At 33.7% G+C, this 21644-nt stretch overlaps 1 protein-coding gene across 2 annotated transcripts in view; it reads right to left on the bottom strand.

Moving 5' to 3' along the window:
- The window catches only part of LOC136848202 (nephrin-like), a 423011-nt gene that overhangs the window by 38278 nt on the left and 363089 nt on the right, over positions 1 to 21644 (bottom strand). For both annotated transcript variants that reach the window (XM_067120514.1, XM_067120515.1), the window contains 2 exons: positions 1965 to 2167; positions 1169 to 1255 (listed from right to left, as the gene is read on the bottom strand). In XM_067120514.1, coding sequence (XP_066976615.1) covers positions 1169 to 1255; positions 1965 to 2167 — 290 coding nt within the window. The remainder of the gene's footprint in view (positions 1 to 1168; positions 1256 to 1964; positions 2168 to 21644) is intronic.

Raw genomic sequence — 21644 nt, 5'->3', positions numbered from 1 at the left:
ACCACGGCTTGTGCTGAAGAAACTTCGGCGCATTTTTTACTTTTTTTTTTTTTTTACTTACAGTCTGAGTACATTTCAACCTCAATGTAAATTACTCACTAAAGTTTTCATTACTCCTCTGCTTAGAGCGTCGTATTTATCCAGCACTTTATTGCATACTGTTGCAATAAGGTTATTTAAGTTAACGTTTTACTCATTCATATGACTTTGTATCCAAGAAGGTCATCTACCTAAAGCTTACTTTTTGTCCTGAGGCTTTCAATTTTTTGTTGTTGTTTACTAGATTTGTGTGTTAAAATTATGCAAGAAAGACGTTCACTGCCATCTTCATCTTTCCCAGCCTTAATGATTACGTTACATTTGAATTTCAGTGTCGATCTAGATGAACTAGTCTTGGTTTAATCATCGAGGATAAAATGACGTTTCCCTAATTTTACGAGTTCTGTGATGCAGAGCACAGTGTGTCCTTTACATGGAAACAAAAGAACCCTGACAACTAATATATATATATATATATATATATATATATATATATATATATATATATATATATAATTATATATATATATATATATATATATATATATATATATATATATATATATATATATATATATATATATATATATATATATATATATATATATATATATATTATATACATATATCCGGTATTATAACTGCCCCAAAAAATCAGTATAAATTCTAAAAGAAAATCAGCATAAATTCCAATAAAAATCTGCATAAATTTCCAAGAAAATAAGCACAAATTCCAAGAAAAATCAGCATGAATTTCAATAAAAATATACATAAATTCCCAAGAAAATCAGCATAAATTTCAATAAAAATCTGCATAAATTCCCAAGAAAATCAGCATACATCCCAAGAAAACCAGCATAGAAAAAATTCCAAAGAACATCAGCATAAATTCCCAAGAAAATCAGCACAAATTCCAAAGAAAATCAGCATAAATTCAAATGAAAACCAGCATAAATGCCAAACAAAACTAGCATAAATTCTAAAGAAAACCAGCATAAATAGTAGAGAAAATCTACATAAATTAATTTTCATTAAACATCCCATGGCACAGTTCTATATTTAATCATGTAGAGAAAATCTACGCTATTACTACCACTACTACTAATAATAAAAATAATAATAATAATACCTCCATATGCTTTACAGATGACGTCATTTCTGTCCCCCACGTGGACGGGTGATACATGAGAAATGATCTCAGATCTTGAAGGGGGAACTGCGTGGAAGGAAGAAATTTATGAACAGTATTAATAAGATTACAATAATTTTAGTAATTAATTCTATTAATTAATAAAGTTCACAGCGATTATCATACTTACTGCGCTTGATAATACCTTGAAGCAAATGACAATGAGTTCAGGAGCATTTAAATATGTTATATGATACTTATTCTGTATTCACTTGAATGACTGTGTGCATATACAGAGTGTTTTACATAGACACAAATACTTATTACAAAGGAAATATTTTCTTGCCCTTTAGAAACTATTTAATATCTCAAGTTAACTTTATTAAATAAAGATATTAGTTTGGCCTTCAAGATTAGGGCTTCCGAGATTATGAAAAAAATTTGCAGACATACGAAAAACTAAAAGACACAAATACACAGATAAAAGTCATGAAATAAACAGCCACAAGAAGTTGATACAGAATCATGAAGCTACAAGTGTCGTTTAATATTAAATTCATGCTATATATAAGTATATATATAAATTATATATGTGTATATATACATTATATATATGTATGTATATATATAATATATATATGTATATATATATGTATGTATGTATATATATAATATATATACATACATACATACATATATATATATATATATATATATATATATATATATATATATATATATATATATATATATATATATGCATGCATGCAGTAACACATAATCAAACCATCCCTACCAATAACGGTAAGGTTGACCCAGGAGACTCTAGAATTCGTGTTTTGGAAGTCGACCCGGCATCTGTAAAGCCTGGCGTCCCTCGTCGTGATGTAGGAAAGGACGAGGACCGGAGGAGTGCTGTGCGCCGCATAATAAGCCCTCGAGCCGAACACTTGCTGGTCTGCCCACTGCATGCCGCGATACCCGGGCCTCTCGTCGTAACTGCAAGTGATGGGGAGAGAGAGAGAAGACACGCCGTGAGTCTCTTTACTTTGTTTGTTTGTTTGTTTGCGTAGCGGGCGAGTGAGGGAGTGAGCTTCCCCCGAAAGAATTACCCCGGGGTGGAATTTGTAAGGAGAAAGGGGGGAGGGACTGTAAAAATAAAAATTTAAAAAAATGCAAGGAGGGAGTTGTGCCCCGAAAGAATTGCGGCAGGATGAATTTACAAGAAGACTGAGGGGGAGAGACTGTAAAAAAAAAATAAAATAAAACAATTAGTGGCCTGAGAGAATGGCTGGAGGTGGAATCTGTAAGTAGGTACAAGGAAAAAGGGTTTGTAGATATAAAAATCTCATGTGAAATATGAAACGCAGACACTACATAAACAGACGCCTTATGTAATTCCATTTGGTTGTCTGGAATAAGGAAGTGCCCGAGGAGGAATTTGCAAGATGGGAAAGGGAGGCTGTAAGAATAATAAAAGCAATAAGGGAGCGGTGGCCCGAAAGAATTGCCCGAGGAGGAATTTGCAGGAAGAGATAGAAGCACTATATTAAAGACAAAAAGGGCTTGGAGATATAACAAGAAAAAAATGCGCCGAAGTTTCTTCGGCGCAATCGAGTCTTCTATACAGCCGCTACTGCGTATAATCAAGGCCACTGAAAGTAGATCTATCTTTCGGTGGTCTCGGTATAATGCTGTATGAGCCGCGGCTCACGAAACTTTAACCACTGCCCGGAGGTGGCCTATCCTATATCGTTGCCAGAAGCACGATCATGGCTAACTTCAACCTTAAATAAAATAAAAACTACTGAGGCTAGAGGGCTGCAATTTGGTATGTTTGATGACTGGCGGGTGGATGATCAACATAACAATTTGCAGCTCTCTAGCCTCAGTGGTTTCTAAGATCTGAGGGCGGACAGGATAAGTGCGGACGGACAGACAAAGCCGGCGCAATAGTTTTCTTTTACAGAAAACTAAAAATAAAGGAAATAAAGCTTAAGTAAACCCAACCAATACTATCTTTTATTCCCCACAAGACGAATTTCCCAAGTTTTTCAATAAGCGTTTCACAGCGCCCTTCTCACATAAACTTACGAAACTCCTACGCAATGCACGAAAGTTCTCGATATATCAATTTCAATCACATGAAAAAGTACTCCCGGGAAGTGTTGTAGCCGGATCAAAGAGAAGAAATAAGTATTATGGGGATATTATATCCACGACTATTCGTCGAATTTCAACATGATCATCATGAGAGGTGAATATGAACTTCGATCAAACTTAAGAACAAAAAAGAACAGAAATCTATTGCAGATAAATAATTATGCAAAACTGTCTCAAATTGATCGCACGCCAGAAGAAAAATAATCTGGAAAGAAGAGTTATATGATAACTAAGATATTCATCAATGGGTTCAGTTACAAACATCGACTCCTTGTGTTGGGAAAAAATACCAGATTGACTTCATGTATTTGAAAGGCGTCTAAGATAAAATTATAAATAAAATTCAAAAATATCAAAAGGATAAAACAAAACTATGTCTATGTCCGACTATACACACACACACACATATGTGTATATACATGTATATGTAAATATATATATATATATATATATATATATATATATATATATATATATATATATATATATATATATATATATATATATATATATAAATGTAAATGACAGATGGGGATTACAAAGGAAAAAATATGTACCAGTAATCTCCATCTGTCATTTATATGAGCTTCCTTTGTAAACTTATTTTTATATCTCTTCAGTCTGCTAAGTAAAGGACTAGAAGTCGAAAGGCCTTGCAGCACTCCATTGCTTCTCTTTCCTTCGTGGATTTGGTCTTTATTTATATATTCATCACGTTCCATATTTTTGTGATTCAGTTGTACATAAATATATATATACATATATATATATATATATATATATATATATATATATATATATATATATATATATATATAATACATACATACATACATACATACATACATACATACATACATACATATAGAGACAGAGAGGCGTACAGACGGAGGCAGGGCCATTCGCCACAACCCAATCACGACGGTGCATAAAACGCATTTGGAAACCGCCGCCACCCCCACCTCCCACTTCTCTCTCTCGCTTTCCACTCCACCGCAACGTTCCCGAGACAAACGAAATAATACCTGGAAATGATGCCCTAAATATCAAGGCAAGGACCCTCCACTACATCAGGTCGAGATTCCCCTTCTCGGACGAAAATTACCCCGAGAGTCCGACCATAAATTTCCACAACCTCCTTCGCCTTCGTGATCAAGGGGCGGGATTTTTCCTGGGCCCCTCGCACCGCAGCGAGGGAAATACTTTATTGTCTTCAAGGGGTCACACTACAGCTTGGCGTAATTCAAGTGGTCATGCTACAGCTTGGCATAATTCAAGGGGTCACACTACAGCTTGGCGCAATTCAAGTGGTCACGCCACAGCTTGGCGTAATTCAAGGGGGCACACTATAGCATGGCGTAATTCAAGGGGTCACGCTATAGCATGGCGTAATTCAAGGGGTCACACTATAGCATGGCGTAATTCAAGGGGTCACGCTTAGCATGGCGTAATTCAAGGGTTCATGCTACAGCTAGGCGTAATTCGAGGGGTCACACTACAGCTTGGTGTAATTTGAGGGGTCACACTACAGCTTGGCGTAATTCAAGGGGTCTTCGCTACTACAGCTTGGCAGAATTCAAGGGGTCACGCTACAGCTTGGCGTAATTCAAGGGGTCTTCGCTACTACAGCTTGGCAGAATTCAAGGGGTCATGCTACAGCTTGGCATAATTCAAGGGGTCACGCTACAGCTAGGCGTAATTCAAGGGGTTACGCTACAGCTAGGCGTAGTTCAAGGGGTCATGCTACAGCTAGGCGTAATTCAAGGGGTCACGCTACAGCTAGGCGTAATTCAAGGGTTCACGCTACAGCTTGGCGTAATTCAAGGGTCATGCTTCAGCTTGGCATAATTCAAGGGGTCACACTTCAGCTCGGTGTAATTCAAGGGGCCACGCTACAGCTTGGCATAATTCAAGGGGTCACGCTACAGCTTGGCGTAATTCGAGGGGCCACGTAAGTAAACCTTATTTTCAAAGCCATAATCAAAGCCATTTTGAGGCATCTGCAGTATTAGTATCTATATCTGAGAAACGTCTCACATTCAAACGTGAGAAAGGTTTCAACCCAATCTGCAAGAATATAAGGAACACCGCCCAAAAGATAGGTGAACAGGAATCTAGTAATTACAACTGTCAAACATCAAGTACAGTATATATGAGTACATGATAGGTCTCAATAAAAGATAAAATTCTTAAGGGTAGAAATAATTTCTGTGCTTTTTTCAGAAAATACCTTTATCCTTGATGCTTTCTTCAACACCAACACTTGTTCAAATGGCATTAAAAATTTATGACAACATTTTTAGTTTTCTGGAAAAGAAAACTACTGTACCGTCTTTGTCTGTCCGTCCGCACATTATTCTGTCCGCCCTCAGATCTTACAAACTACTGAGGCTAGAGGACTAAAAATTGGTATGTCGATCATCCACCCTCCAATCATCAAACATACCACATTGCAGACCTCTAGCCTCAGTAGTTTTTATTTTATTGAAGGTTAAAGTTAGCCATATTCGTGCATCTGGCAACGATATAGGGCAGACCACCACCAGGCCGTGGTTAAAGTTTCATGGGCCGCGGCTCATACAGTATTATGCCGAGACCACTGAAAGATGGCGGCCTTGATTATAAGTTGTAAGAAAACTAGATTGCGCCGAAGAAACTTCGGCGCATTTTTTACTTGTTTTATATAAAATTAATCTTGACGTTTGACAATTGTATGACATCACAGGTCAGAAAACGATGCTAATTATGATATTAATGATAATTATGATAGCAAAATATAGGATGCTCATACGAGGATTATATTTCTGTGTACAGTTCACGGATGTAACTTGGTTCAAACATATAACTTAAGCCACTCGTTATTGTATCTTATCATTTGTTAAATGGACGTATGTACCCATGCACGAATGATTTAATTTAAACATTATTGTAACTTACTAAATGGACATAGGCACACTTGAACAAATGACAAACAATAAATAACAAGTAAAAAATGCGCCGATGTTTCCTGTACAGTGTGAATTCAAGGCCACCGAAAATAGATCTATCTTTCGGTGGTCTCGGTATAATGGCGTGTGAACCGCGGCCCGTGAAACTTTAACCACGACCCGGTGGTGGCCTATACTATATCGTTGCCAGAAGCACGATTATGGTTAACTTTAACCTTAAATAAAATCAAAACTACTGAGGCTAGAGGGCTGCAATTTGGTATGCTTGTTGATTGGAGGATGGATAATCAACATACCAATTTGCAGCCCTCTAGCCTAAGTAGTTTTTAAGATCTGAGGGCGGACAGAAAAGTGCGGACGGACAGACAAAGCCGGCACAATAGTTTTCTTTTACAGAAAACCAAAAGTGTCATTGAACTGAAGTCGGGAATCAAAGTTCCCATATTTAGCCGCCTCACATTTATCAGCACCCTCTGATGGCGTTATTCTAAAACTGATGTATTGACAGTTGCTGGTTGCGTTATATCTCTTTCTTCATCAAAAGGCAAAAGTGCCGTCTCTGTGATGTTACGGGGAAGTACAGCTGCTCGTTACAGGAATTCAGCGTTGTGTAACACTTCAAAGCAGTCTGTCTCGCAGCTAAAGGAATCGGTAGCCTTTACGGACATATTTTCCAAAAAAATCTAGCCGAGGAATAGAGCATCATCGTTGGATTCGAGATACTTCCCCATCTAAAATTATTTTGTACGGTAACATTTTTTTCCGAAAAAATATAGCCAAGGAATAGAGAATCATCGTTAAATTCGAGATATTTCGCATCGAAAATTTTTTTTGCAAGGGATTTCATAAAAAAGATAAGAAAACTTTCATATTTTAGGAGTAAAGAGCAAAGACTATATTTTATTAATTCCAGAATGATCTGAAAAAAATGAAGAAAAATATTACTCGATTTAAATCCCATTTAAGTGAAATTCAAAACTTTCGGTAACTTTAGTAACCTGTTAATTCGTACTGCAACAAGGATTAAATTAAAAAAAATTTTTTATAATTTTTTTTAACATAGAACATCTATTTCCAAGACACGTCTTTATGTGTTCTTTCTATCTTTTAAATAGAAATCCCACTCATAATCTACAGTAACTTACCAGGTTTAGCTTTAATAAGTAAAAGTTTTTTATTTACTCTGCTTAATTCTCCTCTGAACACTTGGACTAAACTAGGACTGATGGTCGTTTTAAACAGTGCGTATATATTTGCACATCAAAAGTGGGCTGAAACAATTTCACGAGAAAGTGTGGCGAAATCGCATGAAAAGATAACATCATTCACAACATTTTAGTTTCCTGCCCGTTCGCACTTTTTTCTGTCCGCACTTTTTCTTTCCGCCCTCAGATCTTAAAAACTATTGAGGCTAGAGGGCTGCAAATTGGCACGTTGATCATCCGCCCTCGAGTCATCAAACATACCAAATTGCAGCCATCTAGCCTCAGTAGTTTTTATTTTATTTAAGTTTAAAGTCAGCCGCAATCGTGCTTCTGGCAACGATGCAGGAGAGACCACCACCAGGCCGTGGTTAAAGTTTGATGGGCGGCGGCTTATAGAGCATTATACCGGGACCACCGGAAGATAGATCTATTTTCGGTGGCCTTGATTACGCTGTCGCGGCTGTACAGAAAACTCGACTGCGCCGAAGACACTTCGGCGCATTTTCTACTTGTTTTCTTATGAAATAACATGAATGTCACCATACACCACAGTCAACAACACAGATGCCAAAAACCACTTTACAGAATTCTTGACTGTCAAAACCAGAAAATATAACCGAACGCATATACCTGACATTTCACAAACTGAACATTATGGATTAATCACAAAATGATGCGCGATCATAATGATCACCATAATTAAAGCCTGGAATTAACACACAGGTTTCCAGACACTCAAACGTTTGATGTGGGGGTAATGAGCAGAAGTAATTAAAAACCCGGTCGTTATTGACAAGAGACGGCAATTACCCAATCACCTATAATGACTTTTTCCTGAAACCATTGTGATCCTTGGTGGATATTAATACGCGATTTAAAGGTCGGCGCTCGAATCAAAGGTTCAATGGACTTTATTCTCTGCGTATGGCGCGGTTACATCTCGGCCACAGAAGTACAGTAGGCTTACTTTGAATTCCCACTGAAAAGTGAATCACTGGAAAGGTGTGCATTTCAGTTATGTTTCTATGAAGGGGTATGTATATGTATATGTATATGTATGTATATGTATATATATATATATATATATATATATATATATATATATATATATATATATATATATATATATATATATATATATCTATACACACACACACACACACACACACACACACACATATATATATATATATATATATATATATATATATATATATATATATATCTATATATATATATCTATACACACACACATATATATATATATATATATATATATATATATATATATATATATATATATATATATAAATTTTTATCACATCATCATGATTCATACGCAAGCATCAAGTTACAAATGTCGTTTAGTATTCAATTCGCTCTACCTCGGATGTACGTACATATGTATGTATACCGAAGGGGAATCATAATTGAGAAGTGGTTTTATCACAAAAATACTGCAAATTTACGAAAAATCAGTCATCCGGCTTGAGGTCAATATTGCATATTGCTATTTGCTTCTAACATTAAGAAATACACACTTGTGAGTACAGGTACCCCTCTGCATCTACAAAAGAAATAAGAATGGAATAGAGAGTTTAGCCCGAGGCCAAGCGCTGGGACCTATGTGGTCATTCAGCGCTGAGAGGGAAATTGAGAGTAAGTAGGTTTGAAAGGTGTAACAGGAGGAAAACCTCGAAGCTGCACTATCAAATAACAGGGTGCAAAGTAAGATGGAAACAGAATATGAAAGGAGGTGCAGTAAAGTGAAGAAAGGGGTTGCAGTTCTTTGCCTTATTAGATTTTCACTCCTGTTACGTATACATCTCAAACAATGTATTTGTTTCCAATAAAAAACAAGTCTTCCAAATAACTTCCTTCACCTTACGTAAAAAAAACCACCTCACGTAAAAAACTTCACCTCACGCAAAAATAAAAACTTCACCTCACGTAAAAATAAAAACTTCACCCCACATAAAAAAACTTCACTTCACGTAAAAAAAAACTTCACCTCACGCAAAAATAAAAACTTCACCTCACGTAAAAAATAAAAACTTCACCCCACATAAAAAAACTTCACTTCACGTAAAAAAAAACTTCACCTCACGCAAAAAAAAAATCACTTCGCGTAAAAAAAATCTTCACCCCACGTAAAAAAAATTCACCTCACGTAAAAAAAAACTTTACCTCACGTAAAAAAATTCACCTCGTGTAAAAAAAAAATTCTTATTCCTTTCTGAGTTTCGGATTCAGGAAGTTATTGTTAAGACTTTTCATGTTCGCTAGACTCTCCATTTTATATAACAACGAAATGATTAAAGTAACAACTTGGAAATTAAACACATTTCATGGCATTCTATATATATATATATATATATATATATATATATATATATATATATATATATATATATATATATATATATATAAACAAAGGCAATCTGTGTGCTACAACTGATTGATGAAACCTCGGCAGGCTTTGAAAGGTTAAAGGACAAACGGGCGATAAAACAACGTCTGGTCTTTGTGCTACCGTGATGTTTTATTATTTCGGTTTATCTATTTATGTGTTTATCAATGCTATCAACCGGAAGGATTACAGAGATCAATGATAAATTCATTTTTGATATTTATTTGTTTCACTCCATATTTATGTACATACATTGGTTTATCGACACAAAAGATGCGGGCCATTAACTATAAGGACTTCAGACAATGGTGTATTTTTACTCCAGTTTCCGTAACAAAGTAACGTATCTGTTAAGCTAATGTACTTCTTAGCAGTCTATTTTATCCCATTCCCCTCCCCCCCTTAATGATAAATTCAGTTTTGATAATCATTTGCGTTTCACTTCATTTTTTATGATAAATTCATTTTTGATATTCATTTATGTGTTTCCGCTTCACATCGTGATAAACATCGTGATAAACTCAACATGTCATCATTGCCCGTATTTGATATATTAGTTTAACATCGTTCTTTATCAATTTACTATCGCTGTGTTCACGAAGCCTTTCGCTGATTGCGTCTAGACAAAATTAAAAAAACAAAAACAATTATTTATTATTTCACATTTTGTTTAGTTATCAATGGATTAATTTCCGCACAATGAGCTCCACGGAAACGATTTCTACAGCAAGAAGAAAAACCACCTTTTCACATCCGTTTCGTCATCACTATATATATATTTTCCGGTGTTAAAACGTTTGCTTAATGATTTCCATGTATTTTCATTTCGGATTAACAACAGCAAGAGCGCATCCGATCTCATTAGCAATCCGAAAGAGGAGTATTTGTTTTGTAGCTGCTTTGAATTGCATCGCATTATGGAATCAAAAACTAATTTTCATTAAAACAAGTACAAAATGCACCAGATAAATCGAGTTTTCTGTACAGCGTATAATGCTGTATGAAACTTTCACCCACGGTCCGATGGTGGCCTGTGCTGTTGGTACCTATTACGGTTGCCAGACGTACGATTATGGCTAACTTTAACCTTAAATGAAATAAAAACTACTGAGGCAAGAGGGCTACAATTTGGTATGGTTGATGATTGGAGGGTGGATGATCAACGTACCAATTTGCGGCCCTCTAGCCTCAGTAGTTTTTAAGATCTGAGGGCTGACAGAAACAGTGCGGGCTGACAGACAAATAGCAATCTCAACAGTTTTCTTTTACAGGGAACTAAAAATAACCATTATGAGTAACTTCCAAAAAAGGCAGAATTAAAATGAGAAATTTAATTTTTTTTAACATTCAAATCAAACTTAGCAGACAATTTGAGCATAAGTTGCTTACTGAAAATAACATTAATTACTCTTTAGAAAGTAATGATCGTAAAATGATTCTTGTAAAATTTAGATAAATAATAACTACACTGAGTCTAAATTTACGACCACAACATCTAAAATGGAAAAAGGACAAATGCCACACGAAAGGGAAATAAAAGCAAATAAAGGATAATAAAAGTAAGAAACAATAACACTAACAACCAAAGAATATATGAGATAAACATTCAGTGACAGTACCGAACACAGCAATCAAGTCATTAGTAAAGATATGCGTAACATAAAAAAAAGACAGCTAAAAAAAAAATAAAACTGAAAGCCCACATTCCTTCATCAATTTGTACAGGGAACTAGGATAACGTTGATGACTGTGGTCACAAGGGAAAATGGATAGTGTAAACATTGGGTTTTGGAAAGTATAACGGATGATAATGACTTTTTTTTTTAAATAAGGGCGCAGTGTCAACTACACATTTTTTAGTTTTCTGAAAGGAAAACTATTGTGCCGGCTTTGTCTGTCCATCAGCATTTTTTCTGTCAGCTCTCGGATCTTTAAAACTACTGAGGCTAGAGGGCTGCAAATTGTTATGTTGATCATCCACCCTCCAAATATCAAACATACCAAATTGCAGCCCTCTAGTCTCAGTAGTTTTTATTTTATTTGTGGTTAAATTTAGCCATAATCGTACATCTGGCAGCCATATAGGCCAAGCCACCACCGGGCCGTGGTTAAAGTGTCATGGGCCGCGGCTCATAAAGCATTATACCGAGACCACCTAAGTTAGATGTACTTTCAGTGGTCTTGATTATGCGCTGTACAGAAAGCTCGACTGCGCCGAAGAAACTTCGGCGCATTTTTTACTTGTTTTTAAAGAAGATACTCTAGTATCATATAAAAACTCAGTATGATAAAATGTTTGAAAAACTCAAGATTTTTTTTCGGACACCACCAACATTTTGAAAAAAACAAAAAATTAAATTCACAGAAGTTCTTGAATTATCTCTTTTAGTTCATCAGTATTTCTTGCGATTACAGATAAGTGTTAGCGAGAACTTCCCTAAATCAATTCAACTCCCCAACACCAATCGGTCTTATGCCATCTACAAAAACGATTTTAATATCATACCCTTTGTTCTCCTGATCTATCCGTTCCGAATATGTCAATCAGTTTATTTATCAAAATGTATCTTTCACACATACACACACACACAAGCGCATTATATATATATATATATATATATATATATATATATATATATATATATATATATATATATATAATATATATATAAATATATATATATATATATATATATATATATATATATATATATATATATATATATATATATATATATATATATAATATATATATATATATATATATATATATATATATATATATATATATATATATATATATATATATATATATATAAATATACATATAATATATATATATATATATATATATATATATATATATATATATATATATATATATATATATATATATATATATAATTTACATAATGCGCATGTGAATCATAAATTTTTCCCCACTGTAACCTGTAGTACAATGTGGTATTAATGAAATATTATTATTATTATTATTATTATTATTATTATTATTATTATTATTATTATTATTATTATTATTCAGAACATGAACCCTATTCACGTGGCACAAGCCCACAGGTGCCTTTGACTTGAACTTCAAGCTTCCAACGAATATGGTGTTCACTAGAAAGAAGTAACAGAAGATAATGGGAAATACAGAAACAAGAGATCACTTATTAAAAGAGAACAAACAACTTAACAAATTAATAAATAAAATAGGTAAAAACATAAGTAAATTATCAAAATACAAGGAGAATTGTTTCAGGGTAGAAATGCGCTGCATCTTCGCTTGAACTTCTGAAGTTCCAGTTGCACAACAATCTCTGGGAGACTGTTCCAGAGTCCAACGGTGGGAGGATTAAAGGACCTCTGGAACTGAGAAGTTCGACAGCGAGGCACATTTACTGCACATTGATGCTGCTGTTCAGCGAATCTGTTGCTCTCAGCAAGGATAAAAAAAAAAGATCAGGGATCAATTGTGAATGTAAAGGATCTCTGTCTAAAATACGACTTATGAAAAATTGACAGACAAGCGACCGTCCGTCGATGATCCAAGTCATAACTGCTAGTGTTAGGAAACGCGGTTCCACTCTATCTAAAAGAGATAAATCTCTGGCAGAAGCAGGCATCCACACAGGAGAAGTGCTCTAGTAAAGGAAGGACAAATGGCCTACAACACGTTGCATTGATTTTATCACTGTTATAAATATACGAGGCCTTACTTACAATACGTAACTTCCGTGGCGGCATTTGCATTCTTAATGTCAACTACCAACCGACGAATGTCAAAACAACAGCTCATATTAAATCACTTAGCCGAAGATCGACTTACAACGTTCAATTTGCGCTCAACGTCGGAGTTTACTCATCCTTAAAAAAAAAAAAAAAAAAAAAAAAAAAAAAAAAAAAAAGGTGGACGGAGGGGGAGGGGAGGGGGTGTAGATTCAGATAGTTGAAAGCAGAAGCCATTCGGGGCACAATCAAGAGATTTAGCTTTAATCCGCGCGTACTTTCGGCTTCGAAGGTCAGAGGTCATCCATCACTTGGCCAGTCACACGGCAATAGTTCGAAGAGTGTCGGTTACATTTCGCTGAAATGTTTCAGGGTACGAATGTTCACATTTCGAAATGTTGTGCGAAGTGACCACCTTTCAGTGGGTCAAAAAACGAATGTGCAGGAGGATAATCTGCGTAACACATTTGCGTTACACATTTGCGTTATACTCGATTCATTACTGATGTGAAATTGGCCTTCAAAAGTTCAAGCGAAGATACAACGAATCACTGCCCTAATACAATTCTGCTTGTATTTTAATGTTTTATTCACATCTTTGTCTATTTATTTTCTTAATTTGTTAATCTATTTTTTCTTCTTTACATAAGTGATCCCTTCTGACTGAATTTCCCATTACATTCGGTTACTTCTTTCTAAAGACCACCATATCCTTCTGGACTTGTTCCATATGAATAGCGTTCATCTTCTGAATAATAATAATAATAATAATAATAATAATAATAATAATAATAATAATAATAATAATAATAATAAATATAATAATACTAATAATAATAATAATAATAATAAATATAATAATAATAATAATAATAATAATAATAATAATAATAATAATAATAATAATAAATAACGTTATATTCACGGTACTGATAATTATTCTTCTTGTACTCGATATTTAACTCCAGTGTTAACTGCTATGAATTTCCCCATTTCATTGAGTAAGACCAGTCTGCATTTTATGAAACAATTATTAATCTCCTCCCAGATGGTCTGACTATTATTATTATTATTATTATTATTATTATTATTATTATTATTATTATTATTATTATTATTATTATTATTATTATTTCAGTAGATGAAACCTATTCACATGGAACAAGCACGCCAAGGGGGCCACTGACTCGAAATTCAAGCTTCCAAAGAATGTTGGCTTCAACCTCCCACCGCAGACCCCACACTGCAGCAGTAACTGATCATGATACACAGCCCGTGATTTTTCATCTCCCCGGGGGAGCCTGAAATGGAAACATTCAAGCACTATATGTTGCATGAATAACTGGTGTCACAAAGGCATAGGTCATAGAATTTTTTCGTTTACCTTTCCTTCTTTGATTGTATCCCTTGACAGAACAATTTCTTTCGTACGTCATTTCGCCTCTTCCCATTCTCACGAAAGTGTTAGGGAAACACAACAATAGCCACATGACCATAAATTCATTTGGGTTAGGGCTGGATCCAGATACCTAATTGTACTTTTTTTTTTATTTATCTCTTATTTAAAAAATGTTCAATGTACAATATACACGGTCTCCAATTACAATATTACATGAAATCACCTGTAACAATGTTCCTTAAATTGTTTTCAGTACATCACTTTAAGCGTATCTTAAGTTTGCTTTCTCTTTTTTTATTTTTATTTTACAAATGTTCATCATACAACATTTACCTTATATTTAATGAAAATTTTCTTTAAGCTATAACCTTTACACAATACTTGGTAATTTCTTCAAAATGTTTTTGTAATATACACCTTGGGAAATAAGTTCTTAATTTTTAATTTATAATTCTAATTGAAATCTAATAATATGCTATCGAATTCTACTTAGGTGTCGTTGAAGAAACTGAACCCTTAATAAACGCAGTATCTGTTGTCGATAGATCCGGCCATTTTCTCGAAAGCAATTATTTTCTTATGACGAGAAATAAACATTTTCTTTTATTACTCCTTGGACATCAAGGCGCTTAAATATTCTATCCTCAAATAGATGGATCTACATAGCTAGATCTTTCTCTAAAATTCCATCCATTTCACACAATGTGAATTACCTTAATTATGATCTCAAATTTCAACCAGGTTTCAGGATTTTTCCATAATTTTTTTTCAGATGAAGGGATTTGTGGAGCAATAATTACCTCAATTTTTATCTCAAATTTCAACCAGGATTCAGGATTTTTCAAAAATTTTTTTTCAGGTGAAGGGATTTATGGAGCAATAATTACGCAAAACGGGACAATTTAAACAACTCTCGAAAAGATACGGGAATAACAAGTCGATGAAACAGACAATATAAGAACCAATATCGTCGTTTTCGACAACAAACTTCACATTTGTTACTATGCAGAAGACGTCAAACTTTGTGGGTAAATTGCTTATCTAAATCATGAATCGTAAAAGCATGACCTTGAAAAAATAAAAACATACAAACACATACACACACACACACACACACACACACACACACATATATATATATATATATATATATATATATATATATATATATATATATATAAATATATATGCTATGGTAGGTAGCACTGGATATATTCTCCTTTGACATTTTCTCAAAATACTTAGTATACATTTTCCACCATTTTTACTGGTCACAACAGCTGGCAATGAATATCATAATTTGAACAACGCAGTGCTGTCTCGAACAGCTGTTTTATTATGTCCTAACCATGAACCTTTCCTCGTGATATCCAAAACCACAATGCAATCGTTCTGGAGAATGAAAAGCTAATGTTAAGCAACATCTGGATGGATTCTACATACATACATACATATATACTGTACATACATAAATACATACATACAAACGTACATACAAAAACAAAATCCTCTGATAAACAGGCCCTGATACCCTCTCTGCTGTGTATACAAACACATGTATGTAATACAGTATATACATATATATACATACATAGTGTACATATGTATGTATATATATATATATATATATATATATATATATATATATATATATATATATATATATATATATATATACGTAGAAGAGCGTATCAGGATCTGTTTATCGAAGGATTTGGTATGTATGTATGTATGTATGTATGAATATATGTATGTATGTAGAATCCATTCAGATGTTGCTCAAGATTAGCATTTAATTCTCCAGAACGTTTACATTTTGCTCTTGGATGCCATGATGAAAGGTTCATGGTTATATATATATATATATATATATATATATATATATATATATATATATATATATATATATATAATGTATATATATATATATATATATATATATATATATATATATATATATATATATATATATATATATATATATATATATATATATATATATATATATATATATATATATATATATATATATATAAATGCACATCCTACAGCAGCAGAGAGAGCTTCCACCGAACTCTCCCACCAACCTGGAGTAAATTATTTTCAACTTTACCTCTCCCGCATTAAAAAAAAAAAAAAAAAAAATATAACGAGGACCCAATTCCTCATAGCTGTGCAAACATCCTCAGTTAAAAGCTCCATTCAAGTCCTCGGAACCCTGTTCCAGCAAAGTTAATAAGTCTCCCATTACAGATAAAGGGGATGATTTGTGAAGCACATTCTCAACAAGTAACTAAGCCAACTTAACTTTCAATATCTCTCTGTCTTTATCCTCTTGTTATGATTACAACATGACAGTATGTGATTAATGGCTTTGGAAAATGTTTACATTTATTTTCCAGGACTTAAAAAGAAGAGTGTGAGCATCAAAGGAAACGAGAATGGGAAGGATAAAGAGAATAATGATGAAAGGAATTGGCATACTAAAATGCAGAGTTTATATGCTGCATTTTATATATTAAAAATAAACGAGGTGTTCTAATGATTCCTGATAAATGATTTATTGGTATGCGATTGGATATAATGATTTATTTTATAATTAAAAAAAAAGAATATAAATAACTGCTTTATTTATATTGTACTTAGATGATGCACTTAACGATTAAAAACATCAGGTGTTTTAATGTTTGTAAAAAAGAAAATACGAATTTCCTTAGTTTCCATTTTTATAGAAATAATTTTACTTGTGACGTTAAGAGTTTTTCCAAATGTTTTCATTTTGCTTATACAGTTTATTGAATTTTTTTAATAAAATACCTTCCGATGTAGTGTTTACTTGAGAGAGAATTCTTATTGTCCAAGCATTTGCGTTGCACTACAGATAGAAAATTAACAATCAAAAGAAACTCCACACACTCTATTATAGGCAGGAATACGCTAAGAATTCACGAGGATGAAAAAAATGAAAAACTGTATAAAATTTAATGTTCGCTCTTTGAACTAAATGGTGGTACTTTTCTACTCATATAGCTACCGTGAACCAATCCACGCTAATGCTGTTTTATTTAAAGAGGTCCATTAATTATTCTTAATAAGAGTATGACGATTATTTCAGGACTTCTCACTGAATGATTCAAAATATCCTTTCTCAAAATATGACTAACATTAGCTGGTCCGCTGGTATATGGTCGCTAGTGTCGCGACACGCCGCTCAGAAAATGTTGCGAGTTCGGTCCTCCCCAAAGGCGATGAAAAAATGGCCCCTGTGTGCTTGTTCCATGTGAATAGGTTTTATCTAATATAATAATAATAATAATAATAATAATAATAATAATAATAATAATAATAATAATAATAATAATAATACCCGACTGTAGATAATACAATAAAGGTGTTCAAAATCAATGATAAGAATTGATATATGGTGATGAAACTTTGTGAGTGTTGCCCATGTACAGGGCTTCATTTTAGCCAAGTGCCCTCTGGTGACAAATGCAAATAACATTTCAACAAGAGTGGTCCAGAGAAATAAGAAAAAGATTAGAAAATAAATAAATGAAGAGTAGCAATTTGTGCCGTTACATCAAATATAAAAACGACTTGATGCTTTAAAATGGTTCGTGGAATCAAAGTCTTTGAACTGTTATCTGAATTCGATGTAACAACTATATTTACTGCAGGAAACAGTTCTTCCGGTGACAAATGGCAACACCTTAAAAAGAAAAAGTCAGTGACGTCACCCTATCATCTCCTGGAAAAAGAATTCCTATGTGGTAAACGCACCCATATATTTGACGATGACATCCACGGCTTTTTATATATGTATAAACTATGAGCGAATTCGTTGGAACGATGTCTATAAACCGATTACGTACGGGGATGCATTATATCTTTAGAGTAATACTTTAGTTAATGCAAGCACACAGAAAAGTAATATTTTAGTTAATGCAAACATACAGAAAAAGCAAATAAACTTTTTTATTTACTAAATACAAGGATGGCCATTTCATTCTCATGTCTTAATTCATAATAAAAAAAAATGTTTTTACCTGGGTATATGTCTTTCATTTTCACTGGTAACCACTGCATTTGAGTGAGTGGCACGAGAAGGGAGACGAATCCTCTTAAATGCAAATGATTCCAATGCCATAATGATCAGCTTGACAATACAAAGCGACATTCTAAAAGCTCACTTAATAAGTGAATTCTTCTTCTTCTTCTTCTTCTTCTTCTTCTTCTTCTTCTTCTTCTTCTTCTTCTTCTTCTTCTTCTTATTATTATTATTATTATTATTATTATTATTATTATTATTATTATTATTATTATTATTATTATTATTATTATTATTATTATTTACAAGATGAACCTTATTCGTATAGAACAAGCCCACCGCAGGGACCACTTACTTGAATTCAAGCTTCCAAAATAAATGGTGTTCATTAGAATGAAGTGAGAGGAGGTAAATGGAAATATAGGAAGAAATGATCTCACTGATTAAAAAAGAAAAATAGAATAACGAAATCATAAACAGATAAAAGTGTAAGTAAAATGTGAATTTGTAAAATGGAGGAAAATGATAAAAAGTCATGAACTGTTACTCAGTTGAAAATAAATGGAGTAAATGACGTTGAATTGAGATCTCTAAGACACCTGTATTCAAAAGGCATAAAAAAATGCTAAGTTTATCATCTATAAACGAGGATATTTTTACCATGGTCACTAACATTTGAAAACTGACCAGCATTTCATAAAATTCCAGAGTGGTCCAGAGAATTGAGAAACAGCTTAAGGAAAAAAAAAATAGCAATCTATGTCGTTACATCAAATATAAAAACGAATTGATACTTTAGAATGGTTAGTGGAATCAGAGCATTTAATTCTTCCACTTGGCGGCACAAATGTTAGCAATGATTCTACAACACATGCATACAGCACCTTCCCACCCACCTTTAGAGGTGACAGAGACCATGGCAGCTGATCATATACTTCCTGGCCTATACCCCCCCCCCCGAGTCAGGTCACAGCCAAGGGTATGCAAGCTACATAAACCCTAACGAATGGACGAGTTCTTGTTATTCACTCGATAAAAGCTAGTCATGATCCGTCCTCAAGTTGGCCAATTTGTCACACGAAAGCAGCGAAGTTACTCACTCAAGTTGCTAACTTTGATCGTCACATGACATTGCCACTAAGAAGAAACACCGGTAAGTGTGTGTGTGTGTGTGTGCGTGTGTGTGTGTCTGTGTGTGTGTGACTGGGTGGTTAGGTAGGTGGGTATGCGCGCGCGCGCAAATATGTATGAAGGGTGAAAGGGAACGAAGAGAATAGAATTGGAATTATTAAAACCTAGTAAAAAAAAAATTGATGTTCGATATGACGTATTTCCATTATAGGTTTAGACTTTTAAAAATATAAGCGAAAGGAGTAAGAGTAAATAGTCAGCAAAAAAATGGCTGATTCAAAATCTGTAATTCTATCAAAGGTTCAGGTTGTATCAATCTATCGCCATGCACGGAAACTGAATCTGCGCTGTACCTGTATATAACTCATACTCAACTCACACTCTCGATAGAATTTTTCTGTTTATTAAACCTCGTGATCCAATTGATGGAAGCATCTATTTTCGTTGACGGCGAGTGACAGCTGTCGTTATTTTTTCCTTTGGAATTATGCCCACATATCCAGTATTTCATCTGCTTTACTCTCAATTTGGGAAGATATAATACTAAGGCCAGGGTCGCCCGAAAAATATATCTGGGACATACGGCGAATAATGGTCGCATTCGCCAACTATATATATATATATATATATATATATATATATATATATATATATATATATATATATATATATATATATATGTATGTAGTATGTATGTGTATACACATATATAAATAATTGTGTATATACAGAAATATAAATGTAACATACACATATATAATAAATATACATACCTGTATATGTATAACTGAATCACGAAAATATGGAACGTGACAAATACATAAATAAAGACAAAACCACAAAGGAAAGAGAAACACTGGAATGCTGCGAGGCCTTTCGACTGTCGTCCTTTACTTTGCAGACTGCTAAACCCTTTCGACTGTCATCCTTTACTTAGCAGACTGCTAATTAAAGGACGACAGTCGAAAGGCCTTGCAGCACTCAGTGTTTCTCTTTCCTTTGCGGATTTTTGTGTATTTACACACACACACACACACACACATATATATATATATATATATATATATATATATATATATATATATATATATTATATATGTATATGGATATATATTGTATGCGTATATGTATGTGTGTGTATATATATCTATATATATAAAGAGAGAGAGAGAGAGAGAGAGAGAGAGAGAGAGAGAGATCGTTAAACATGACGCCAATTAAACCGCTTCATCAGGAAACAAGGAACACGTGCGTACCTCCATTGATTCGGTAAAAGGCAGATGTTAAAACTGCCCAATTACAGCACTGTTAACAGGTACAAATTGCAGTATGGTCACTACAAGTATTTCAGACATGGCCGTCTTGAACGCTTACAGATAAATTTAATAGACTTCATTTTAAATTTAAATCGATCTCGATAAATTCTCTGATGTCTAG

Source organism: Macrobrachium rosenbergii, chromosome 18, assembly GCF_040412425.1.
Source record: "Macrobrachium rosenbergii isolate ZJJX-2024 chromosome 18, ASM4041242v1, whole genome shotgun sequence".
Taxonomy (NCBI): domain Eukaryota; kingdom Metazoa; phylum Arthropoda; class Malacostraca; order Decapoda; family Palaemonidae; genus Macrobrachium; species Macrobrachium rosenbergii.
Note: the sequence above shows the minus strand (reverse complement) of the source record. Positions and strands in the feature narration are given on the sequence as shown.